We start from the raw sequence: 27,538 nt of genomic DNA, 5'->3' as shown, positions 1-27,538 counted from the left end.
TGTACTCCAGCATGTCGTTCCTGGCTGCAGAGCTAAATGCTGATGTGCTCCCCTCGCAGCACCAGGCGACACGTAAGAGCGGGTACCGGGACACACTGCAATTGGCTTCCACACTGTTACGGGAAAGAGTGTGGAGGGAGGCCTGCTTTAAACTTCTGCCCTCTTCCAATTAATTCAAGTTTACATTCACAATAAAGGGATTATTTTTTTAAAATTAATATCTACGTTTCAAATATTTATCAGCTGAACATTTCCAAGATTTAATGGGATCTTATTTGCTTGTAGTGCAGAATTTCTAAACCATTTCTTCCATGTTATTGTGAAAACATTCACAAATACTGTTAAAGGGAAAGGGACAAAACTTAAATTTTAAGCATCACTTTTATCTCTGTTATTCTGATAAATTATTTTTACCACATGAACAATCAAACTTAATCAAGGGAATTCATTAATCAGACTCTTCCACCATGAAAGAATCCACTAATAGATTTTTGTTTCAGCTTAAATTTCTCTCAATAATAACCCTACACACTTAGGAGATAAACTCTATTAATCAAAAAAAAAACCCTGATATATTTTAGGAAAGATATATGGAACGATCTGATTAATGCTAAAATATGTACATGAAAGCATAATAGTTTGAAGAGGAAAATACTACAATTCATGCATCAGGGTATCTACAGTTTCTATGTCAAAGCTAGATGAACAGTTTTACAGAGAGCATCACTGGTGTGTGAAACTGCAAGTGCTACCTTTAGCTGGACCAAACTGAGCTTAAAAGCCAGGGGAAAACCAGAGCCAAAACTTGGTTAAACCCGCTGCTTCCAGTTACTGTTTGATAACGCTGTGAGTAGTGTACACGATGCCTTCTGCCTGAACACGCTCAAGTATTGGTCCATAAACGTTCTTCGTCAATGGTACGACCATGCCTTTTACACCTATTTCACCTGAAATAAAGGTAAGAACAAAAAGTGTTAAGTGCTCTGCTGGGTTTGCTGGGCAAGGCTCTGGTAACGGGGGTCTGTGCGGTAACGGGGGCAGGAGCGGCCAGGAGGAGCTGCTGTGGACCCACCACAGCCCTGCTCCTTGGCCCCTGCGCCCTTCAGGCCAGGGAGAGAGGCTGCGGAGCCGGGGCTGAGGCGTGAGTTTGAGCCTGGGAAAAGGGGAGCAGGGAAAGGTGTTGTTTCAAGCTGGGTTTTTTTTCGCACTATCCAAACCTATTTCAATTGGCAATAAATTAACTTTTCCCCAAGTTGAGTCTGTTTTGGCCACGACAGTAACTGCTCAGTGATGTCCCTGACTTTATCTCAGCTCATGAGGTTCTCCATTTTATTTTTCCCCCCTGCCCTGTTGAGGAGGAGTGAGAGAGCGGCTGGGTGGGTGTCCAGCAGCCAGCCAAGGTCAGCCCAGCACACCTGCAAATATCAATTTGCAATTATATCAATTTTATATTTTATATAGATATGCAGATTTATCAACACTGGCACTATGTTCTCATACAGCGTTGGTACTGTATCAAACTGTAAGGTAAAAGTTTCAAACACATATAGCACACACACCGTTCAATTGAATTCATAGAGCTGCGAAACTGCGGTTAGTTGAAAAGCATCTATACTTCAAAAGTTTGTGGTGGTGTTGTTTTGTTTTGTTTAAAAAAAAAAAACAAACCAAAACACAGCACAACACAGTTTTTGCTTATTTCAGTTAGCCAGGAGAAGAACGACGTTCTGAATATAAAGAATAAGCAAGGGGAAATCACTATTTCCTTAAACCCACTGACTAGGCAGAGTCCACCTGTTTATATACACACTACATGATCAGGTAACATGCCCCAAGCCTCAGATTCCATCAATCCAGAAAGCAGTAGTGGAAGTCACCAGTTTGTTCAGCACAATTCTATGTTAGCCTGCTCCACTGTGGCATAGTCAGTTGTAATTTACCCTTGTAAATGTCTCCTCCTACACAAGTGAAACACTTAAGAATAAATGACTAAAAATCTCTACAGATTAAGTAGTAAATTAAGAGTTGTCACTCAAACACCCAAACATGTAGATTAAAAATTCCTGTAAAGAAGACAAGAAAAGTTTGATAAATTAAAAAAAACAAAACAAAACAACAACAACAACAAAACACCACATATATGCACTTCATAAGCATTATACATCTGCTTTCTACAGGTAGGAAGATACAGAGTAATACTGTTACTGAAGTCTGAACAGCCACTTACCATCCAGAACCATCTTAGCAGCAATAGCTGTGGGGTATCCTACTGTTTTAGCCATCGCAGAGTATCCTTTGTTATCACCATAGACAACCAGGTCAATAAATTTCTCTTCCAAATGACCAGAAGGATGCCTGAGACCTATTTCATTTCTCATAACAATCATATCTCTCTCTCCAGTGCCTAAGAGAAAAAGCACACAAACTATTCCTTACTTGTATTTCAGTCTTATTAAGATGAGGTTTCTGATGAGCAAGGCACTAGGCAAGCACAGCATGGGGATTTGATATGACTTTAGACAGGGACTATTAAGGAGGATAGAATATTAAGATGAAGCTGAAAATGTAACAGAGAAAGAGAAAGGATAAATCAGGGGAGAAGAGATCAACATAAGGCATTTAAAAAACCTAATATGAACATTTATTAATGAAGGTGAACAAACTAACCCAGTCAAGGCTGATAAGAGATATTGACTTGTTCTACTCTAAGCCATTAAAAAGAATTTCTCACGTACCAAAGGGCAGCTTCATCTCCATGTGCTTTGCAAGAGCCTCCACAATGGAATCTGCTGCTGGAACTGGTTCATCTCCCATTAAACCTAGCCTAGCAGAAGAAATGAGACAGACTCATATCATTACCTACCAACAGCTTCGTCTCAGTTTTGTAATTTCCAGCTTGTTCAGCACACCAGTTTAAGTGTCTCAACATAGACCAAAATGGGTAGAATTGAAACCCTTTAAAAGAAAAAAAAGAAAAGAAAAAAAAAGAAGCCCCAGACTTTAAAAGCCACTGTAACATTTTACCATTCCACTGCCTCCAGCTGACTTTTGTCCTTTTCCAGTTTGTTAAATACAGCTTCTTTGAGAACATGGTACTCGGCAGGTGGCTCAATTCCAACCAGTCTGCACATGAGCTCTTTCTGTATTGAAAGAAAAAAAACTTGAAGGCCTGACACCTGTCCCACTCCTTTTCAGTTAAGGTTTCAAGAACCCACCGCCTCACTAAGCTCAGTTAATACTCAGGACTTCTGAGAAGACACATTACACATAAAAGAAAAGTGAGACCATTTGAGATTTTTAATTGTAACAAGAATAGGTGTCATCTTTTCCTAAAACACTTTGTACCCTACCACTCCGTTGATTCCCCCACTTTTCAGTCCTGTCCCTTCCTCTGGCAGTGAAGAAAGAACACAGAAATCTGCATGAACAGGGAGCACTGGGAAGATGTAAAGGTGAAAGAGAAGCACCTGGAGACAGACAGAGAGTCAGGAACTCAAGACGATCTTTCAGCTGGTCTAGAAATGGAGCATGTCCCTTTCAAAAGGAAGGAAACAGACTGATGAGATAAACAAGGCTCTGGCAATCCTGGGAATATCACCAAAAAGCTTTCTGAAGATTTTTGTGCATGCATGAAGGCCATTTTGTGCTACCTAGACACTAATAATTGCTTGCTTCATTCACAGCAAGACATAATAAACAGAGCCATGAACAAGATATGAAGCAGGGAAGAGCTGGAGTGTCTGTTCAGAAGCTCACGTTATCCTGTCTCCTCTGCTTCCCCAGCAGAGAAGATAAAGTACTAAGACGTAACAACAGTGCTGAGACAAGGTTTGCAGTGAGACTCATGAATGTATAGTTGTTTTCACAGATTACATGACACTATTCTTGTTCACTGAGGCTAGAAGGACTGGAAATTCTAGCTATTTTTGCAACAAGATTTGAAGATATCAACCCTAAAATTGAAAGCGAACAAAAATTATGTCAAAAAAATAGAAGTACTTCCCATGCAGCAGTCCAAAAACTCCTGAGTTTGGGAAGATGAGCAGTTCTGTATGTTAGTCAGAGACAAGCAAGACTAGGCCTTTTCAGCTTGTGCTTTCTTGGTTTTTAAAAGACTTGAGACATTCTTAACTTGAAATAATGGCCTCATTGGAAAAATACTGTGGTCTGCTCAGACCATCACACAGCACAAGTCTGGTGGTTTTTTTTCCAGACTACTGCTGATAAAAGCACAGGGAAGACAGGCCCGAATTTTGATCACCTGAGTAATAAACAAAGTTACTCCCCCAGGGGTTTGCAAAATTGAAGGAAAATTTCTCACAAGACAGACAAACAGATCTGACAAGTAGTAAAGCTCTTTGTCAATTCAGCTCTCTTTACACTACACTGAAATATGAAATCCCCCCCTTGGCCCATGGAGACAACCAAAACATCGATTATCAAACGTAACAGCAGCACATCACACCCCAGGAGTCCTGCCTTGGCTGAGATTAAGAAGAAGTGAGGCATCAGTAAGCGAGATAGAAAAGTAGCATAACAGAAGACAAAAAAAAAATGCTCGTACACAGTTCTAACAACAAAAAAAATATTTTAATACACTCATTTAGGCATTATCTCTTACTTCTTCATGCCCCAAAAAATACTTCTACGCTGAAGATCAAGGGCCACTACCAATATGGACATTGCAAACTCACAGCACTAAGGGCTGGATTCTGACTAACAGAAAATTTAACGTAATTGATATTGTGCAGGACCTCCGAGGGTCACCTAGCCCAATGGCATGCTTGAAGCAGGAGTACCACCAGCACTCAAATCAGCCATGGCTTTGTCTAGCTGAGTCCAGGAAGACTCCAGTTGTCAAAGACTCCAAAGGATCTCTGGGGAACCTTTTCCAGCAGTACAATACATTTCTGCCAAAGAAAATCTTCCTCATTTCCAGGAAGAAAAAACAGAGAAGACCAGGATTCAATACAAGGTTCTCATTGCTAAGCACACCCAAGCCTAGTAATAATAAAAACATTAATAAAACAGAGGAAAGAAGGCAGACTAATCAGAGTAACTCACCCAAGTTAGACGTGACATGGTTGAGCTTAGCAAAGGATAAGGATCTGGGTTAATTAATCCCAGTTTTACAAAGCCTCCCATAGTTTTGGAGTATCCCTGAAATAAAAGAATACCGTGGTTAAAAATAATCATCACTTGAGACTGAGGTATTTCTCCTTGGTTTGAATGTCATGGTGGACACAACAATGGCAGTGTTAAGTGTTACTCCCATGGGAAGAAAGTCACAACACCACAATACTCCTGGGGTCCTGCTCCAGAGTGGGATCTTTCTCAGCCCCTCTCCACCCCTCCTCCTATTTTTTCAATACCTTCTTTAATGACTTATACTGCCATCAATACTTCCATGGCCAGCAGCATTCGTTCATGAGATCACAGGGCTGAGCTGGGCAGCACCAGTTCAGACTCCAGCCCATCACTACAGACAGGCTTGTATCAGCCAGACGGCCCATGGACAAACCACTGAATACAAGGAGCCTGGCCCTGAACTCGACTCACCCCAGTTCTACAGCAGCATCATCGTATGGGCATCAGACAACCTAATTTTAAAGATGAGAATCCTGTGTGTTTGCATCTTCCCTTCAGGAATACCAAAGAGGCAACCAGCACATCAGTGGAATCATATTTAAAAGGAACTGCAAAGGCTGCAATAGGCCATGCAATAAAAAAAGTCGCAACTCGTTTCTGCTCTTTTTTGTTATTATCCCGTGAACACCCTCACACAACTCCTGGAAACCTGAAAACACTCACATGCACGTCACTAGAAACACTGTAAACATGCAGAATGTTGAAAATAAAGCCTCCTGAAACAGGGCTAATTATAATTAGGAGCCACCTCCACCAGCTCAGATGGCCCAGCAGTGAGATCCTCCTGTGATGCCTTTTAAACTGACCCCAATAGCGATCTGATTTTCCACCAGCATCACCCCAACCCAAAGCAACAGACCTGCTTTGGGGGTAAAGAAAACAGCACTAACCATGGAAACATCATTCTCGCAGCACACTGACAGCAACTCTTCATGTCACCCTGACATTTTTGCTTTTCCTTGTGCTGACATTTAATACAAAAGAAGAGAATTTTATCAGGCACCAAATGGAAGAGCAGATACTGTCATATTAAGACTTCATGATGAGATAGATGCCTTCCACATATTTTTAGCTTCTGAATAAGAAATAGTGCCTAGACTGACAAAAGGAGATCTATTGAAATTTGTAAACCTTACTCCCCCACATGCTTTCTGTTTCTGCTGTCTGTTGCTAAGCAAGCCTCTGTCCCTCCCAGAAATAAAATCCTGTTGTATCACAACAGAGGAATTAAGAGGGAAAGGACATACATGTAATTCGTCAAGCCATGCACAAAACAACAATACCTTAAACCTTGACATAAACATTAACTCAATAGACTTATCATGACATCCATAAAAGCTTTTTCGAACCTTCAACATGGTTTTAGGTTTATTCCTTCTTAATGTACATTGACCAACAAAAGAATAAAAAAAGAAATCTGAAAGAAAAAATAGTATGTTTTCATTCTGCCTTGTGCATCTAACAAATGACAGGAAAATAGTCTATCAGTTAGAAGGAAAACACATTTATCTCTTAACATCTTACTTAATTGACCAAAATGTTAAAGCTGCTCAAATTCAAGATTTCCAGTTACTTAATGAAAAACTTTCTCAGTTTGATGGAAAACCATAATTTTCTATAACATTTTTAAATGTTATAGAATGTTATATAAATATATATATAAATGTTATATAAATATATATATATAAATATATATAAATGTTATATAAATGTTATATAAATATATAAATGTTATATAAAACTACACTTTTCACAGGAATATAAGCAAACTGTTAGTTCAAATTATCAACTTTAAGAGAATAGATCCATTCTTAAAAATACATAATAGCAACATGCATCACACAAACCCATCAGATTTAGTTAATTTTTTTAAAAATCTATTGATCTGACACCAAATACAGAGCCAAACAAAAAAACAAACACAGATACTGACTATGCCAACTGACCAGCTGCCTAAAACTGCTAAAAATATTTTTCTCGTTTGCAACAAACACCTGTTAAATAAACCAAGTAAAGCTACATTAAAAAAATGAGAGAAGTGCGTCCAGTTCTCTCTCAACAGGGACAGTGGAAAACGCATAAATAGCACATACAGAGCTATAAAAAATTGACTTTTAAATGTACAGTTTTCTTTAAATGTCAACATTAGTTTCTTGCAGAAAACAATAGTTAATAATATTAACAACAACTTACTTTGTATCTTAAGGTGCCCCTCAGCAAAGTGTGAGCTGACTGAATACCATAAGGCTCAGCATACTTTGTACTGTCTCTGTTAGGAAAACCTTCAAGATTTAATCCTGGGAAAAAATCCATTGGAGTTACAGAATCGAGTAACGCTCCTCCAGCTGGAATATTGACAATCTAAATTTTGAGAAAGAACAGCAGTATTATTTTGGTGTAGTGTTATTTATTTTACAACAGAAAAGATGAAGTGTGCTCAAAATATGCTTAGTGTTTCTGGTGCAAACAAAAGCCCAACCTAAATAAAGCAGTTGCACAAGCCATTTAAGCACATCCTGCGATGGAGGAGCACACACTATGTCAGCCACTACTAATCAAAGGGCTAAAACAAGCCACATCCTTTCTCACACACACACTGTTAATTTCTGCTGCACTAATATTAAGGTGGTAGGTTCCCATTTCACTTATGTCAGTGTATTTTTGGGGCACCTCCCCAAACTGCACCAGTGTCAAGGGAGATTCTACCCATAGGCTCCCCGCTTTGTGGTCAATTTTCTTATTCTCATTTTTTATTGGGCAGGAGAAGGATGTTGGGGCTCTTTTTGTTGTGTGGGGTTTTATTTAAAGATTACAATAAATCAGGTGATATCACACTGATATAAACTTGTTGTCTATGTCTGCCTTTACTTGCAGCTACGAAGCACGGAGAGAATGCACCATTGCAGGAAAACAAAATGAGGTTGACTGGTTCTATTATCATTCCCAGCCAAAGCCTTGAACCCTGCTTCCTTCAAGCAGCTGATGCACAGATCTGCTATGCAGCATCAATACAAACTCATTTTGTGAGGAGCAAGGTTTCTTTCTAGAAGACTAAAGCAATGAAGTCTGCAGCAATGCCAAAAGATCTCACTGTGTTTGTCAGGCAGGACAGTAGTGTGGAAGAATCCTGCACAACAGTCTCAGACAGCAAAGGATTTAGTGGCAAGGAGGAAAAACTACACAATTTACTGTCAAGCTCATATAGTGCTCTCATAATGAATCATTCATGTGCATGATCTAATCTTTCCTAGCAGTGGGTGAACCAGGTCAGAATTAAATAAGAAACACTTTCACATTCTCCAAGAGACCCTTTCATCTGAAACTTATAACTAGGTATTGTTGCTTTTTAAATAATGATCCAATGTACAATCCCTGAATTTCTCCTGTCTTACTGCAATAAGAACACTAGAGCACTAAAATGTCATGATAAAACATCTCAAAATATTTCTCAGTTTTGCAGATCAAAAAGTCCAGATAATTAGCTAAACTTTACAGTGGTTATACAAGGCAGTCTCCTTGACATTTGAAGAGCCCCCGCTCAGTAACTACTCTGAGCAAGTGAGAGTGATGAAACAGACAGGGCTGCAAAGCAGAAATGAGACAGTGGCTTGCAATAGCTTTGCACAAATCAGTTCCGATATTTCCATAGAACAAAACAGATGCAGTGACATTTGCTGGGTAAAGTCTATTCTAAAGACTCCTGCACAAACCACAAAAAAGAGTTTATATAAAACACATCAGAAATCACTGTACACTTTCACAAAGCCCACTGAGTGGGTTACTGGTATTACAGATTGCACCAAAAAAAAAAGAAATCAAGAGTTCTGATATACACTGTGCAAGCACAGAATGAAGCTGTTTGCTTTACAAGCATGACTAGACAGAAAAGCAAGCAGAAGGATGAACTCTCACCTTTATTTCACAGAATGAAAATTAGGGCAATTAAGCGGCAAAAGCAACACACAACAGGGATGGGAGCTGAACTCGGAACACCAGCTACAACTCAGTGCTTCAGCCATTAGAACACACTCCTTCTTTGCAATCAGATTCCATGCAGTAAAAAAGAACTAAGCCGGCAGCAGCCAGGCACCATCACACTCCAAATACAGGATTAAGTGATATAAGCAACTTGCCTTGGGGAAATGTCTGTCACTGGCTTGAAAGTAAACATGGCACCTTACAAATCCCAGTTCCCTCCTTAGCCCAATACCACCTTCTTTGCGTGGCTTTAAATGGAAATGTTAGGATTACTTCACCTCTCCATTTTTTAAATACGTCGCAGACTGAACTGTATTCAGCAGCACTCCTTGTGGGCTCCAACTGAACTTGTATCGCAGAGGATTGTCAGAGTGCTCTGGAGCTGGTAGGCCACCGCAGAAAGAAGTGTAGGATACAACCTGTTGGATTTATCCACAGGAAATAAAAAATGAAGACAGACCAGGATACAAACAGCACAGATCTACCCTGCAGAATCCCCATTAGTTCTTCAACTTTCTACTGATGTCGCCCCACAAATGGGCCAAATCAAATCCGCAGTGGACAGGGTAAACCAAAAGAATTTCACTGAGGCGGAGTGTCAAGCTGTCACACTGCAGGCACTGCCCATAAAGAGGAAACCACACCACACTCTGGGGCAAAGCCATCTCAGTTGATGGTCTCACCAACTGGATTAGTTGGCATCAAATTCCAAGCATCACAAAAAGTACAGTGTCCAGAGCCCATTACAAACCAGGGCATGACTGAAAACTGGCTGTTGGTAAAGTAACAACTTTACTAAGAACATCTTGGCAGAACTACACACTACCTGCCAACCTTACCGTGGCACCAACTTCTTTTGCCTTGTCAATACATTCCATCGCCAACATATGATCAAGACCAGGATCCAAACCCATTTCGCTGATAACTGTAATACCAGCAGCTTCTATGCTAAAAATAACAGAAATGCAGAGCTGTCAGAATAATCACTGTTACTGGCCTTTCACTCAGGAAATCTGTCCAACAAAGGCCGAGCAAATTTTCCCCAACACCATAAATTCTGGGCTCTGTCTGCAGCTTCTCAGAAAAAAACAGAAGCAGATGTTAAAACCTGAACAGTCTAAGAGTCACTGTAGCCTTGGTTTCTCTCACTTCGCTGCAGCATCCAGGGGCTGGTGATTTTGACAAATGAGAAGTGTCTTGCTTTTTTTTTTGAGAGAGAAAGCATCACACAAGAGCATCACAGCAAGAAGGGGAGGAGAGGCCTCTAAACCTCCCTCATTGTATGCAACGCTGGTTCTCTACCTGTCCAGCTTTCTCTGTTTTATCATTTGTAGAGACACAGCATGGAAAATTCTCATCTCACTTGAGTTTACATCAGTTTCCAGTACCATGACTGAGAGGGAACACAGATGAAGCTCCGTGCTTAAAACAACTGTCAGTCATATAAGCAGGACAAGAGAAATATTAGAATAGCTAGAACTGTCACCAATTTGAGACTAATACAGTAGGTCTGTCCAAAAGAAGGTGGCATGGAGGACATTACTGTAGATACAGTAAGTCAAGGATGAGTTCGGGGAACGCAAAGGATGACAAACAAGCTTGCTGTCACTGGTAGAACAGGACAGCTCAGCTTGAAAATCAGCCCAGCTCAAACATCCAAACAGGTTTGAGGGGAGAGGGAAAGGCACATTAACATGGAATAACATGGGGCATGCAGAAAAGCACATTCCAGTGTTCAGAGCACTAGTCTGACCAGACTGGGATATGCACTCGTTTCTCTGCTCTGCCACAGCCTCCACGTGCAACTTTGGGCAAAGGTACTTAGTCCTCCATCATAGAAAGGCACGGGGAAAGAACGCAGAAAACAGTAATTCACAGTAAGTGTTGCAGGTGTAACAGACTGCAAAATATTCAGATAATGTACTAAAGAAGGAAACACCACCAGGGAGATGCTACTCTCATACCTACCTCTCCTGGAGTTGTTTCATAGCTGGTGTCAAGTAGCTGGCTGTGACCAAGTTCACTTTGCTGTCAATACATTTCCTCGCAACCAAAGGATGTGCTGAATAAGGCAGCAAACTACAAATGAAGGAGAATTATGCAACATCAAAAATCCAACCAGTTACTTATGCTGTCACTGGAAAGACACTCACAAATGTTTTTTGCATGCCTACAAAAGAGCTCAAGCAAATGCAAGAGTCACACCTGCCTTGCCCTGAGCAATTTCATACCTACATCAGTGAAATGCTACTCTATAGGACAAGTATTGTTGTATGCACTCAGAACAGGGTGCAGGACAATAGCGGAGTCGGTCTTTAGACAGCATCTTTTGTCACACTTCTCTTTGTAAAAAACAAACCACTGACCTCTTTTCAAGGCCACCTTCTAAACAGGCATGCTGGAGGTTTAGAAGATGCAAAACTGTAAAGCCATCCTTGAGAAAGATTGTATTACAGTGATCTTGCTGAAGTACTTTGTGAAAAGCATGCTCTACATGGAAAGGAAACAACACTCATGGCATCTGGGGCAAAAGGGACAAAATGGCAAGGACTATGAAATAATTTCCTCCCATTTCAATACCTGGAAAGAGATCTTTCTCAATGGGATAATTCAAGAGAAATGACAAAGATGTCAGAATTTTTTCTCTTTCAAACATGCAAATATGATCCCAGGAACACCTGCGCTGGTGGATGCAACTGGCCCCTCACACTCAGAAGGCTTTCCATGTAATCGGTGAACACTTCTGAAGAGATGCTGCAGTCAAAGCCCCTTTGAAAGAGTCCTGATGTCTCGCTACATGAGGAGGTAGTGGCCAATTATAACTACTTACATACACAAATACAATGCCAGTTTTGGGGCATTAAAAAAAAATTACCGCGTTGACATGTCACTGAACTAGAAGAAAGCAGCAGCACGACTTAGGGTTGAGCCTATCACATTTTACACAGAATTCTGACCTGATTACAAGGTCATGTTTCTTCACCAAAGAAGACAGTTCTTCCTCATGCTTCAAGACATCCACATGAACTGAAGTAACATTGCTGTACTTGTTCGTCAATTGTTCCAGTTGTTCCTTCATGACAGATGCTGTTTTAAAAGTAAAACACATCAACTGTTATGTAAAATGAAGGTAAGTCCAAAGCGCTCCCATGCATAATGATGATTTGCATATACCTCCTCCTTTCCAAAGAGAAGCAGTTGCATGGACTTCTTCCTTCACTAACAGTGGAGGAGAAATCAGGTATAAAGCACCTTACTTCCCCTAAAGGACTCAGTTTTATTATCAATTGCCAGTGTCAAGTCATAGCAGTTATAATTCAAGAACAAGAATCTACAAAGAATCTCAGAATCTCAGAAGTAAAGAACCACTCACTGCTGAACTGTATAACAAGAAGTCTTGTAACCAATTAGCAACTTTGTTGTTCTACTTAAAATTAACAAAAACTTGCATTGCAGTTTTCCTATCAGCAGACTAGGTCAACACAAATTATTTATGCAAAACTAGAAGTTATCTCGCTTCTTTTCCACTCTATGACAAAAGTCTAGAAGATGAGATGAAGGACTGTTAAACCCGTCCTTGTGCAGTAGGACACTCCAAAACCCCCTGACTTGCTTGCATCACATGCACGTGTCCTCCCAGCGTGCTATTCTACAGCAGCACCGTCTGTATCTGCCAGCTAACTGAGCACCCACATGGTAAGAAAACAGATAAACTAAACAGAAAGAAGCACTCATTCACATCTAAGTGGTTTCTTTAAAGAGCAGGGGAAAAAAACTGTTGAATCAATGCATCTCTTATCCAGAAATGTGTCACGAAAGCATCTTTAACTAGTTACAAAAACCCAACATTTATTAGGCGGGGTTGTGATCCACCCCAAAAGTATATTCCCACGCCTTTAACTTTGACCCTTCCTGAAAGCCTGTGGTAAGATATATTCTGGGTTTTAAAACAACATACACACAGGAGATTCAGTGTTTGGTAGCTCAGATGAACACCTGCCTAGTAACACCTGGTAAGTGTTGAAACACACTGAAAAACCATTAACAAGTTTTCAAAGAACAAGTGACCAAACCACTGATAGTCAGATAGAAGCAGATTCTTTTGGAATCCTTAGAACTGCACCATTATTTTCCATCTAGAAGCTGGTCAATTAAATAAAATGCTTGAGGGTGAAGAAGGCAAGTAACAGTCACACAGGAGGGACACTTGGATGTGGATGTTCAGGCTGGAGAAAAGTCTTAGCAACTGATCACAAAAAAGCAGCAAGAGCCATAGTAAACACTTCTATTGATACAGAAGGTGGCTCATCTGAACTTGAACAATAATCCTGCCATATGAGGTCTGGGAAAAATAAAATAAAGGTGACCGGCAGAAAAACACAACAGCAGCTCTACTATGCCCAGTGAATCAGCTTTTTAATGGTAGTAGCTGTTTCTGCAACTGGACAGACTACTGGTAGACAAGCAAGAAGCTGACTACAAGTCCAGGAGGGGAAAAAGCTCAAAGAGGAACATTTGTTTTTATTTTTCAGCCTGTGCTTGGTTTAAGTGAGACAGGAAAACAACTATTTTTAAGATCTTGATGAGCATGCAGGTTCAACACAGCTAATTAACAGATTTAGCAAGCACACACATGCCCAGAAAAGCTTACCCCATCCCTCATTCCATGTAGCCGCACATTTATAGATAAATCTGGTTTAAAAAAATAAATATATTTCAAAACTCTTTTTCTGTACATTTTAACAAAATTCCTACTTACAGCCAAGAACAGCTTAGTAGCTGGAAACAAGAACGGCTCACATCATTCACCATTTTTAACACAACAAAGATAAAAACATTAAGCTTTTGCTCAGGCCAAATATGAGCAAAATCCCCTGATTCAATCTTGACTAGTTTCAATATTTACCTATGGCTTAGTCCTCCCAATCCTGCATATGCTAATATTATCACTAAAAGGGAGAAATCCAGTCTCTGCTTGTCCCCACTTGTTCCTTCCTATTATCTTGCTCCTACTGCCATCAGCACTTGCCATTATAAGGAAAGCAGAACTCAAAAAGCAATCCAGGTTAAAAGTGACCTGTGTTTGCCACATCTGACCAAAAGTGAATTGGTTTCTGTGCCAGCTCACTGTGCTGCCAGCACAAGGACGGCAATGGGAACACAGCCAGGAGAAGGGAGTGGGCAATGAAGGCAGCAGGTGTGGGGCACAGGCTCACAGAGAATTAAAAGAATCTGTGCCTCTAACTTAGAGCCTTGTTTCCTTATGGCCTTTCCAAAGTCAATAGGAAATAAACATTGCGAGAGGGTGATTCTCTGTACCCTACTAATCAACTTGTGCTGGGAGAAAAGAGCTTGGCAAAATCATCTACAAATTCAAAACAAAAAAAAGTTGATTACATGAAGGTTTCCCAAATAAGATTTTCATCATTTGGATTTAAAGTGGCATAGCCAAACAGCAAGGAACCAAATGTGGCACTGCAATGTGCATTTTACGCTTTCTTCATCTACCTGCCTGCTGCCAAATACTAGACAAGTAACACATTTGCGTCTCTTTCCTTCTGACCTTATGTGTGTGTGCTGTAGAAATCACATATTTTTAAGCTACCCAGACACGAGGCACCTGCTAAGTTTGCACAGTGCTTGGCAAAACAAATCTTCCAGTTCACCTGGTTTCCCTTCCTGCCGCTGTATTGCAGGGACTAGATGCAGCCCCATTCTGCTGAGGGATGGACACTGCATAGTGCTGGGACCCTCCCTGGTCACCACATCAAGCACTGCCCATAACAAATGTGCAGCTTCCTCAGAGTTCCCCTCTTCTTTCTGGTACATCTTTTCCCAGGGGTTAAAAGTACTATGGTTATCACCACAAAGGGGAGCAAAAGCAGCCAAGTATGAAAGTAGGATGAGGGGAAAAAAAGCAAACCAAATCTACAGCAACAAAAATGAACATAAATACAATGGTAGGATTTAAAGGAAACCACCTCCCAGCCAAGAGTCTTTCAGGCAAGGCAGACTGGGTGTTAAATCTGAAATCACTGAATCAGGGTAAAGTCAGCATCAAGGGTATGAAAAGGCATTTTTGAGATGCCCAGCCTTCAGTATGCTACAAATAAAACCAAAACACAGGAATAAACAACCTGGCATGTGGGGCTGATGGGAAAGTTAAGAGTCTGAAGGTTTAGCACCACAGTATTGGTTATAACAGCAGAAGCTCCACTCGACAGCTATAAAAGCAATTTCATCTGGTTGTGTGAGGCTGAAAACACACCTGAGCACAAACAAAAGCAGCCAACTAGCTACCAAACCAATCCCAAGCCCAAAGCAGGTTAGAAGGAAAAATATTTCTAATTGTCCTGTGGTTTACACATACAAACAGTAAACTTTTCGTGTAGCTATGTCATTTCCAAATCAATTATATAACCTTAAAATGCTCAGAAAGCTACAAAATCTTTTTCTGCTGTGCACAATAGCAAAGATTTTCTTTATCTGTTCTCAGAATCAGATCAATTTATTGATATTGATATGAGAAAGGTTCTGCCGTGCTGGCAGGTTTAAATAAGACATAATTTTTCAATGAAAAACAAGTGAAGTCTTACATACCAACTGTGATGTCAACGTTGGAATCTCTAGTGAGATATTCAAGTACAGGGCCAGAGACATAGCCAGATCCGAGCAATAAAACTCTCTTCTTATTTCCCATGTTCACGAACTGAGTGTATTCCCTAGGATGTGTTACAGGCAAAATTAAAAACCATGCAGAAGAAGGAAACTGTAAGCAGCTAAAGCTAACAGAATAAGTATGTTTTAGTAAGTCTACAAACAAAGAGCTCTATTTAGACCAAAAGTCAAGTTTCTGGCTACCTAACCCAACACTGGGCAACAGGACTGTCTAGTCCTGTTCCATTCTTCTGCTGCGTATCTTCTAGTCTCTTTCCTCTAATATAATCAAGATGAAATCTATCAACATCTCCACTGCTTCACCAGCTGCTATTCAACAATTTTTTCTCAGTTGTCACTATATTTTTCTCAATGGCCCAATGACTGTAACCTGGTCACTTGAGTGCTCCCAAGCTATCTATGCCATGTTGGGCTGTCAGAATAGGATTCCAGGCTCTGTCTTGCTCCCTTTACATCACGGGTAACTGTTCAAGTACACAAAACCATGGTGGTGAAAGTGTATTTTAGATAAGTTATAGCAAGTTCATATTAGTCCATAATAGGAACACAATAACAAATAAAAATCAAATCAAAGCTAATGCCCAATTAAGAAATCCTGTTTGCAGACAAGAACTCAGATTTGAAAATCATTGGTGTTTCAACCAGCCTTCTACTACTCTCCTAAATAAAACTGAGTAGCTCTCATGTTGACATTCAATATAAAGTGTATTCACATCAGATTCACAGCAGATTTCTTGTTGCCAATCAGAATAACATAGTTCAGCAGTCTAAATATGCTCTCACAAATGTATAAATTGTAGCAGCAAAACACATTCTGTTTGTTTATAATTATTTTTCCATTTATCTTAAATTTGCATGAAATTGTAAGATTAAGATTGTAAAACTGTTTGCCATAGCTATGCAGATAAAAACGATTAAGCTAATTAAAAAATTTGTCTTAAAGCACTTTTTACTGTTGAAGAAAAGGGAGCTGTTCATGGCCCTATTGTTGAACCTAACTAATGGAGATTGGGTTTTGGCTTTTCCTATCTCATATCCTGAAAATTAATTTCAATAAATAGGTAGGACCTTTGAAGACACAGACTTAGGGGAAATTTCATAAGTGTACAAGCGAGTGCCTCAATTTCCCCTTTATCTGCTCAGAGTTTACAGAGGCATAATACTGAATTGTGGATTATGCCACAGAAAGAATCCTCACCTCTAGCTGACAAGCTCACAGCCACTTTACTTTAAGCTACTGTCCTTAGAAGAGAACTAACCGTATGTCTACTAAATAATGTTTGGTACAGAGCTTTGGGGGGTTCCATATGGCACCCATAAGTGTTTTTTTCAGTTCAAAAATGCCTAAAGTAATGAAAGGTGCTATTGCAGCCTGTCAGAGCAATGCCTACATATTATAGCATGACAAGAGTGGTACTGCATGGAATAAAGCATGGCATGAATTACCCGAGCACATTTAGGGGAACAAGGCCTTAAACAAGTATTGAAAGACTGCCCTGAGTAAAGAGAGTTAAATCAGCACCAAAACCTGTATCTGTATCATCTGTCTGAAGCACATTCCAGCCTGCTAACTGTGTCTGAGTATCTATAAAGTTTTAATTACTCTCCAAAGTTTCAGATGTTCCATCCTCCCTTCCTGTGCTTTCAGGCTTACTTATTTTTTTTAAAGTTATTCTTCTCAATTTATTAAATCTGAACGGGATGTACCAATATATCACCTCTCTAATCTATCTAGATCAGTACTATAGGTTACTGTACATTTTGACCTTCATACAAGTTTTACAGATTTGATTTTTTTAAAAAGTTAAATCATGATTTAATCCATTCACAGAAAGCCTCCTAAGCCCATCATATTCATTCATATGACAAACGCAAAGACCCTCCTCCTCCTAGTATCATTTCTAACAGAACATCTTCTGCCACAGCTACACACTCAAGGTCAAGGGAAGAGAAAGAATTTCTCTTCACCCTTTACTTATAGTGACCAGCTTGGAGCAACTGTGTTGATGAAGGACAGACTTCCTATATGAAAGAAAGCTGGATTTTGCAATCAATTTTTTTATCATATTTATTAAAAACTTTTCCAGGGCCTAGAATGAGCACATGTGGACTGAAGATAGCACGTCTGCTCTAGGACAGGCATAAACATGAGCCATCGAGAGTGGGAACAGAGTCTGCAGTCCCAGAAAAGACCATTTCAGATTATGCCTGTTTTCTACATACAAGTTTAAATAATTCAGTTATGTCAATCTATGAACAAATAACAGTAATACCTGGAGGTCCCCATTGTTAAAGCAATATTCTACTGCAGCTGTGGATGAGGAACAAGTAGCAGGCATGAAGCAAGTAAAGGTGAAAAGATGGAGAAAAGTTTGATAAATCAAACTGCTCCTGCATTCTGATGGCACCCAAGACAATTCAGCTCGTAAAGCCTGGCTATCCTATGTCTGAAATGTCCATTTACATCCAAAGGGTATAAGCAATTAGTCTAAATAGAGCCCTCAGAAACTACACTAGGCAGAACATAATACATTGTTAGAGTAACAACACAAGCCACGTAATTCCTACAGGCTCTAAACAAGAGCCTATCTCTAGCTAAACCAGCACACTTCAAGCAGTAAAGTTCCTGCTTTCATTTGCATTTTCTCAAAATGTTGCAAAGTAAAGGAGGGTTTTGTTAGCAGGTCTTGCTTTTCTGACAGCCAAGTGAGCAACACAAACGAACATCACATGCAACACACAAGTCTACAGACATATCAAAAATCTACCCACAAAAAACCCCTTGGGAATGAAGTCTCCAGATTCTCAGGGCAGCTCACACAAGACCACGCAAGTGATTATGCAGAAAGAAAGAAAAAAAAAAAAAAAAGAGAAAGATCAGAAGCAAACAGCATGTTACTTTGGGTGGAAAACACACCTATAGTTCATCATGCACAAGTTCATAACCAGAACTCCTAAAGCTCCCAAAGTAAACTGGAGAAGTGTGGCATGCAGAAGTCAACCCAGCATGCTTTCAGTGCACAGTGCGTGCAGTGCTTGTGGTCAGGCCAATTTCAGCTTCTACATGACATACGATGCAGCTGGCACTGACCATGACAGTGGTGCCCACTTCTTGTCAAATTAGCACTTTTCATAGGTAAATAGGTATTATTGAATAACAGGGAGCAAGGGGAAGGGATATAGAGGTTATTTATACTTTTGTTAGCTTAATCCACTCCATGTTGCTTCTTTCATGCTACCACTGGCTGGTAACTACCGAGACAGGGTACAGATGAAGTGGTAGCAAAAGCTGTAGCTACAGGAGTGTAATGAAAAGTCTGAGAGTCTCACAGAGGCTCCTGAATACATCCAGTCACAGAACAATGCTGTGCAGCACAGCACTTGAGCCACACGAGAGGAAACCAGATTCAAGAGGACCTTTCCTTTCAGTCATTCCTTTCAAAGGACTGCATGTTATACCCATTTTAAAAGGACAAGGAGTAACAGAATAATACTGGCATGTGACTGTTTTCTACTTGTGATAAAACACTCTTGAAAGCATAAGAAAGAGAAAAATGACCATTTCTTCAACTTCAATATAAGTTAGTAACAATAATAATTCAGACAATGTTCATGAAAAAAGAAGGAAACCATAAAGCTATTTATATCAGTGCAAGATAGCAGCAGACCATCAAAACACACGAGAAAATAAATACAAAAGGGGAGAGAGAATGCAGAACTTTTTAAAATCCTCAACCACACAAACTTTAAGAAGCTACACATTACCTGTTCTCCCTCAATTTCTGGATATATGCATACTTAGCTGTCAGTGAGCCATTGGATGCAATCACTGCCTGGAAGTACAAAACACAAATGTTGAGGTGGTTTTGTACACCTGTATGTTTTAAAGCAGAGGAAGGTACACAGAGAGGCAAATTGCAAAACTTACATCTCGAACAACAGGTGAGTAATTCTGGCTTTCAAGAGGGTCTGAGCCTTCTGATAACAGCTATGGAGAGAAGTTTTTCAAATCAGGTCATTTTACTTCCCTTGTGTTTTCTTTTTTTTTTCTTTTTTTTAAGTAAAACATCAAGATTCTAAGCAACATTTAAATACATGCAACCATACCTTACAGATCTGAAATTCTCCTGGCACTGATCAGTGTCATTTAACTTTTAATAAAATGCAGGAATTCAAACAGCAGTCTGATTGTGAGCTATTGTTGTGTGCCACAAGAAAATCAGATTTAGACCTCTACTGTAGGGTCCAGGAGCAATGAACTACCTGCCAGAGCCTGTTTTCTGCGTACAGAAAGTGTTCTTGACAAATCCCTAAGACATCCAGGTCACTAATGTCTCATTCACATGTTGCTTTTTGAAAGCCTTGCCTCAAGACTTAGAAAGGTTTGGGTTTGTGTTTTATTTTTTTTAAGTACAAAGTCAGTTATGTTCTACAGCAGATTGCTTTTGAAGGTATACAGGAGACCAGAAAAGCAACAAATAAGCAGATCAAATTCGAAGTCTTTTACCTTCTTGTTGGACACAAAAGACCTTACCATCTCTTCGATATAAGGGAAAAGCATATCGCCAAAGTACTCTGTTGCTTCTACAGGAAGCTGCGCTGGCAGATTGTCAATGGAACACATCAGAATCCCAGAGCCTTCCACACTGAAAGAGAGAACACAGCTCTTCTAAACTACTTCTCCTTTGTATCTGAAAGGTACCACCTTTCAAAAGTGTTTTAAATGCATTATTTTTCAGTAAAACATTCAACAGTACAAATTACAGAGGAAAGCAATAAAAATTCAAGGCTCTCCCACCTGTCATGAATAATATGCTGGTCAGCGTCATACATACAAAATGGACTGTCAATTGTTGTACACTCTGTCATAAATTCAATAGATCCTCCAGTGTCTGCTGAAATGTCACATATTGCCAGAAGTCTAAAGTGATTAAATAAAAGAGAAAGGAAAAGAGCATTATCAAAATTATTAAGAAATATAGGCACAAGAGATCATAAGTGAATAGGAAATAAAAGAAACATGAGAATATCTATCAGACTTGTAGTTTCATTAATCTTAACCAATTCAGAAGTCAACACAAACAATGACCTCCAGAAACATAATGGAAATCTGGCCCTACCATAGCCATTTCTATTCACATCAACAGGGTCCATATCTCATGCTTAACTTCCCAAAGACCAGGAGAATCCACTCATTCATCATTTTTTTTTCTGCACTCCATGTACTGTCAAGACCTCCCCTTCATTATCCATCTACCAGTTCCCCCAAGCTGTTACTCAGCAGTCCTGCACTACAAGAACTTAATTATTGCAAAGGGAAACCAAAAGAGGTGGCTGCCTCCTTCCAGTTCACAAGCAGCTGGCACAGGTGGAGCGCTCATCAGCCTAACTCACGACCTCTGACTGCACTCAAGGTTAACACTTCAATTCATTATTTATCAAGTGAGAGAGAGAAAAGTGTCAGGAATGGGCAAAGAAGAGACAAAGGCCTGCTTCTTCACCAGAATACATCACCGTATCCTCCTCAAATCCATCCCCAGGCCAGTCTCCCAAAGACAGGGCTGTTAGAGAAAGGGTGAGCTCCTACCCGCACTGAAAGCAGTCTAACTCTGGATTTGTACTTCACATTCCGTCCTTAAAGCTATTCAGGGTTGTGCAGCATTGCAGCTACTTGCTACAGAAGTCAGAGGTGTTAAGGAACAGTTACTGAACTTGTATAAGCCAAATGACAGGGTCAGAAGAATTTCTCCAACGAACTCTGCTCAGGCACAGAAACTTCTAGGAATAATGGTGCTGTAGGTACATTTCCCAGTTAGGTCATATGGTTTGTATTGCATTCTGTACAAGGATCAGTGGCAGAACTACCATTGCAGAAAGACAACCGATACCTGTTAATCATTTGCACTGTGACGTTTGCAGAAACTCCAAACTGTGAAGATTTGCAAAGCACGGAAGAACGAAAGCAAAATCAACAGGGTGTTTTGCAACATGCAAGAGGAACAATGTAAGAAACAGAATAATTTCATAGATACTGTGGTACAACCGCTTAACACTACAACTTAATCATGGTGCTGCAGAATTGTTACAAGTGAAGAGAAGTGTCTTACTTGTGTGGTAACTCAGGACAGCCCTCCACTGCAGCAGCAGCAGACTTAACTGGTGTCAGCAGCTTCTGAACATCCTGTCGATTTAACAAGCGAGGAGAATTTTGTTCCCAGTATATGCCATTAATTAAACAAGTTGTGTAGGGTGCAATCTGCAAAGAAAGTCACAGTACTTTAAGAAGCTGACAGCACCTTAACTAGTGTTTTAAATGAATGCTCTCTCAATTGATAGATATGCAAAGGTATAGTAACTACCAACAATCCGTGTGAAACCTTTCATAAAAGAACAGAAGAGATGCTCACATCAGTGTTAAAGCGAGAAGTGTAAAGTTCTGGATGCTTATCATAGTCTACTGGATCATAAAGTCCATCATGTTTCCTTATAAGATGATGGTGACGACTTATCACTGTCCCATAGACTTTTCTGAGGTCTGAGGTAAAAAAAAAAAGTAGCTGTTATACTTGGACAAAAAGAGTTACAGTATTCTCAGTCACTTTACTGACATGGCATACCTCCATATCTGGAAACTTCCTTTAACTCATGGGGTTCCACAAACTCATATGGAAGGGCAGTGAACATTTCTTGAGCACCCTGTAAATCATGAAGTAGGATTCAGAATGAGCAGCGAATAAAGGAGTAGTGTAACACTGCTCATCTCATGTGTGAAAACAAATATAAAAACACCACGCACAACTTAGCAGGCCTGCCAGAGCATATCTTCAGAGACATACAAACTGTTTCACACATACTCCTGCTTATCCAAAACAAAGCTGCCTCATCTCTACGTACAAGGAATTTTCAGCATTCCCCATTTCTGCAGGATGCCTGACCCACAACCCAGTGTCTGGTTTATATTTCTAATGGCAGTGGCAAGAGGCCTCAGCTCCACCACAATAGATGGTTCTGCTGCTGCTCTGAGGAACAGTTTCTCTTTAGGGAAGACCCCTGGAGCTGCTTCTCGCCAACCAGGCTGTTCTAAAGGAAACGAACTTCAATATGACTTTCCGAAAGACCTGTGATTATAAACACAGGCCTTCCAGTCACACCAGCCTTTTGACAAAAAGACAAACATTTACATAGGCAGTGATTCCACTTTATAGCTGGAGCCTTGTCAGTTGATCTTTGTTGCCAAAACCAGGAGTAAGCCTTTTCCCTATGTTGTAAAACATAGTTCTGAAGTCCAGCACTTGTAAGCCGAGTCAATGCTATAGAAACAGATATAAAAACTCAGCAAGCATTAGAAAAAGTAATTATTTCCCCCATACTTTACCGGGGTGATCCAACATACCTTGTGAGCCCAGAGTCAACAGAGGGGAGAGAGGGAGACAAAAATGCAGGTGGGAAAGGAGAGAGGAGCAGTAAGATTTAGCCCATTTTTCATGGTAAGAAGTTAGCATGGTCAGCCTTGTCAGGCACGTTCTCATCTTAAAGGCATTAGTGTAGGGTATTACTGGCAAAGGAAAACCTGAAGTCCAAGCAAACAAAATGAACTCATCAATCCATTTAACCTGCTATGTATCAAATGCCAAGAAGTTCTATTAAAATAATATAGCATTTAGTCTTGAAAACAGAATTCTTACCTTAGAAACATTACCAGTGCCTGTAAACACGAATGTTAAGGGCCCAACTGACTTTGGCATCAATCCCAGTGAAATTTCATACCCAGCATCCCGTACTGCCTGCACAGCCTGACTGCTATTCCTGTAGTTATGTGCCATCCCAATGTGCTGAAATGAGAGGCAGAGAACCACCAGGAAATTTTCCATATTCAAATACAGATAATTAGCAGATGCCCAAATGTCATTTGGCTAAAGAAAAATACAGACACATATACTCTTACCATGAAGGGAGTGTGATGTCCCAGAGCTAAAAATCGTAATCCCAATCCATGCAGAATGTTGATCATTCCTATTGTTTAAAAACAAAGAAAAATCAGACCACCGGTGTTAATTATGAATATGCAGAGTTAAAAACAGCAGAGACTGACTGAAGTCTAAAATCATCCTGGATATTTTTGTCCATGTTTTAATATTAATATTCCTAAAGAAAGTCTACATGGAACCAGGGAAGAAGAAATTCAATAGCAGGCCATGCTTAAACCTGCTCTTGGCCCACATTACACATTCCAGCACTATTTAATACTCAGATATCCTTTTCTGAGATGCATCCACATCACGAAGATTCCAAATAAGGTGATAATAAGGAGAATCTTCTGAAAAAAGAGAGTTAAGTTCAGTAGAAAGGAATCAGAACCATGACTCACAAAAATCAGTGTGAATGGATAACAGATTGACAAACAGATGATGTTCAGACTCACAGGTCTGACAGCAGCCATGTCTTTCAAAAGCCTGTTCAGCTGATCTCTTGATATATAGTCTGTGTCAGATTAGTTGAATAGACAAACGAGACTTCAAGACAACATAAAATAGTAGATTTGCCAGAAATCCACAGCACTATTTGACATGTCTCATCAAAACTAAGGAGCACAGTACAGAATGGAAAAAGGTCTTAAAAGCAAGAGTTAAAAAAGCATTGCAAGCCTCAGCTTTCATGAAACAGACAACCAAAGTTTTACAAGAAGTTACTTGTTGCAAGCCTGCCTTTATTTTATGCACTATACCTGCTACACCAGCCCACTTTCCAAAGGCCACAACTCGCATTCCTTTATGATCAACCATTTTTTCATAGTCAAACAGTCGAATTTCCTGAAAATACATAGCAAACTGAGTATTAAAATTTCCAGTGAATGCCGTGAGTGGCATTCCTAGGTGCTCTCCTAGGAACTACTTTTTCATATGCCTTTGTCATCCTTCATGAGGGAGGCTGATGGGCATATATGGAAAGGCAAATAATTCATAACAAGATTTAAGTATAAAAACAAAAGCCTAAAGGTTGCATTGAACTCTTGTTTTAAAGAGTCTCTGCATCGCCCGCACACTCCTGGCACAGAGCTCCCCAACGTGCCCCTCCAGCTGCTGCAGATCCATTCACATCCTCTGCCAAGACGCTGCTCATTTCTGAGTGAACCGGCTGCCTCCCTCTGTAACAACCAACACACTCTCCGGGTTCACAACTTCTCAACAATCCTTCGTGCTCACACAGCATGAACCTCTCTGGAGCAGACAATGCTCGCAACTCATCTGCCTTACACATGTGAACAGAGCAGCACTGCAAGCATGAGATCCTCTAGGCAAGAAATCCCCAGCTCCAGGAAAGGACACTGAAAACAGTCGTCATTCGCTTTCTCAGATACGCATGCTGCAAGTGACCATCCCAGGCAGAAAGCTCTTGATCACGCTTCAGCAGTAACTTCAGTTTCCACCCCATGCTAACAGCCAAATGTCTTCACTATGGCACCATTTACCTGTCTTAGAATCTCATCCAGAAGGCGCATGTTTGCCTCTTGGGCTTTAATAGTGTGAGAGAAGAAGGCATAGTTCTTCTTAGGGATTAATTTGTCCTCTGGAGGTCTTTTCACACCTACTATCAGAGAAGCCTCAGAAATATCTTCTTGAATAATGCTACCTGCTTTGATGTAATCCTATTAAAGAGAAAAATCCAAGTAAATTTTTCTGGGTGTTTTCATATTCAGACCTCAGCACATAAGCAACTAGAACTGAGGACAAATAGATAATTCTACAAAGCAGCTACAAGTTACTGCATGCAATACATTCACAAACCTCTTTATCAAAAGGAGTATCAAATTTAAAATGAATTTCCATGCCAACATCCTATTATACAAGGCCAAAATATAATTATGTGTTAGTAAAATCCTTCATCTTAAATTGACCGACTACAAAAAAAGATAATTTATAACATTTAAAGTATCTTCCGGTATTGCAATAATGCACAGTCCTTTGTAAGATGTTGAAATACTTGGAAAAAAGTTTAGAGAAGTCTGACAAATTAATCTGAAGATTGATGATGTGATTTTATAAAATTGTATAAGACTAAGTCCAAGCAGCAGAGCAACTTCTAAAAGAATGTTTTTCCATATTAATTTTTTTTTGTTCTCCCTTATCTCAAAAGCATATTAAAACTCCATCTTTCAATATCACAGTTATGTACCTAATGTGATCTGTGCTTTGGTGAAAACCAGTACTGTGTCTTAATTAAAAGCTGACATGTGCAAGTGAATCACTAATTCCCTACTTATGTTTCAATTTTTATCTGTTGGCTCAGATACCTTACAGCACAGTGTTACTGCTGCTACAAGAACTGTAAAACCTCCCAGTCTTGAAGCTCACAGCATTAAAGAAAAAAAAAAAACAACAAACAACACCCAAAAAGTCCTCATTTTACATGAGGAATGGGACTGAAGCAGGAATAGAATTCATGAGATTAGTCCTTCCTCTTTTTTTTTTACATGTACTTATTTTTAGAGTGTTGCCTCCATATAAAAAGAAGACAAAACCAACAATGTTAAATGAATTCCCAAGTTTCTGCTCCAAGATTACCTAGAACTTCTTCAGAGACAGATGAAAGGGCAAGAAATCCATAAAAACAACTCCAAAAACCCAGCAGTGTGCCAACATTACATTAAAAGGCTAAACAAACTATTCCTTTTTCTCTCCACTAGGACACAATGACTCCTCATTTAATAACAATTATTAATACGTTTTCTCATGTATATCCTTTGAATATTGTTTTTCCTGCACTATGGTTAATAAGTGAACTATGTTTTTGCTTACCTAACTCAAAACGAGACCTTACCTTTTCATGGATGGCTCTCCGGTTTGACGGCTGCACCAAGACCTTGTATCCCATCTGTGTCAGTTCCTTAACATGCTTTGGTGCTAGAGGTGCTCTTCTTTCCCACGCATTGACATCTTCTCTCCTAATTGCCAGCACAGACTTATGGTGCCAGCACTTAGCGTGTTGGAATGCACAGCTACCATTTGTGTGACTAAAGGCTCGGAGCATGGTGAAGCCTGATGGCAGCAAAGACAAACCAGTAAAATAATACATGTATATATGTGTTTCAGACATTTTTTGTGCAAAAGTTCTGGTCTCCTTTAACATCTGCTGTAAACCACAAACCACATACTTTATACTCTAGTTACACCCTGCTTTTGTGAGACATGAATTTATGTTCAATGCATTTTGTTGCATCTCAGTTTGGCAGGATGTCATTACAGAAACAAATTATTTGTAATACAGTGCAGGAAGGCTTTTAATGTGTCCAGTGAACCAAGTTTTTAATTACCTGGCTTAAAAAGAATGGTGGAAACTTAAAGATACCAATTAAATTCATTTGCCAGCATAAACATGAAAAGACTAATCAAAGTTTGCATTAAGAACAGTAAGAAGTAACACAATGAAAGAAAACAGAACACAGGCTATAATGCAAACAGTTGATTAAAGGAGAAAGGCAAATATACTAATTCTTACACAAGCTGAAAATGAAGATAAGGATAAGACCTTAACCATTGCTTAGCAGTCAGCATATGCGTGGCCAGGAGCGACAGCTTTTCTCCCTACTTAAAATTTTACTCAAAGTGGAAAAGCTTCATCAGGACATATTCCCACTAGAGATTGGGAATTATTTTTGTTTTCTCTCTCCTCCTCTTCACTCCCAGTGAAGCATACGCGCCACTGTGCAGCAATGGCAAGGGCTCTGCACAGGTCC

The 27,538-nt window shown here is 39.8% G+C and overlaps 1 protein-coding gene across 1 annotated transcript; it reads right to left on the bottom strand.

Annotated features, from left to right (window-relative positions):
* Positions 1–828: 828 nt before the first annotated feature.
* On the bottom strand, positions 829–26,943 carry AASS (aminoadipate-semialdehyde synthase; the record flags this gene model as incomplete). Its single annotated transcript, XM_080350213.1, has 23 exons — positions 26,623–26,943; positions 25,274–25,450; positions 24,530–24,614; positions 23,750–23,817; positions 23,490–23,636; positions 22,422–22,500; positions 22,212–22,339; positions 21,912–22,060; positions 20,603–20,725; positions 20,339–20,450; positions 19,733–19,792; positions 19,570–19,637; positions 15,727–15,848; positions 12,084–12,213; positions 11,095–11,205; positions 9,966–10,074; positions 9,405–9,545; positions 7,342–7,509; positions 5,065–5,160; positions 3,025–3,140; positions 2,736–2,824; positions 2,228–2,404; positions 829–947 (listed from the first exon to the last, which is right to left on the bottom strand). Exons 1-23 carry the CDS (start codon positions 26,929–26,931, stop codon positions 829–831), a joined length of 2,883 nt encoding a protein of 960 aa, XP_080206339.1. The 5' UTR covers positions 26,932–26,943.
* Positions 26,944–27,538: the final 595 nt, after the last annotated feature.

Source organism: Nesoenas mayeri (assembly GCF_963082525.1).
Source record: "Nesoenas mayeri genome assembly, chromosome: 1".
NCBI classification, from domain to species: domain Eukaryota; kingdom Metazoa; phylum Chordata; class Aves; order Columbiformes; family Columbidae; genus Nesoenas; species Nesoenas mayeri.
The sequence above is the reverse complement of the archived record's forward strand: the minus strand, read 5'-3'. Positions and strand labels throughout refer to the sequence as shown.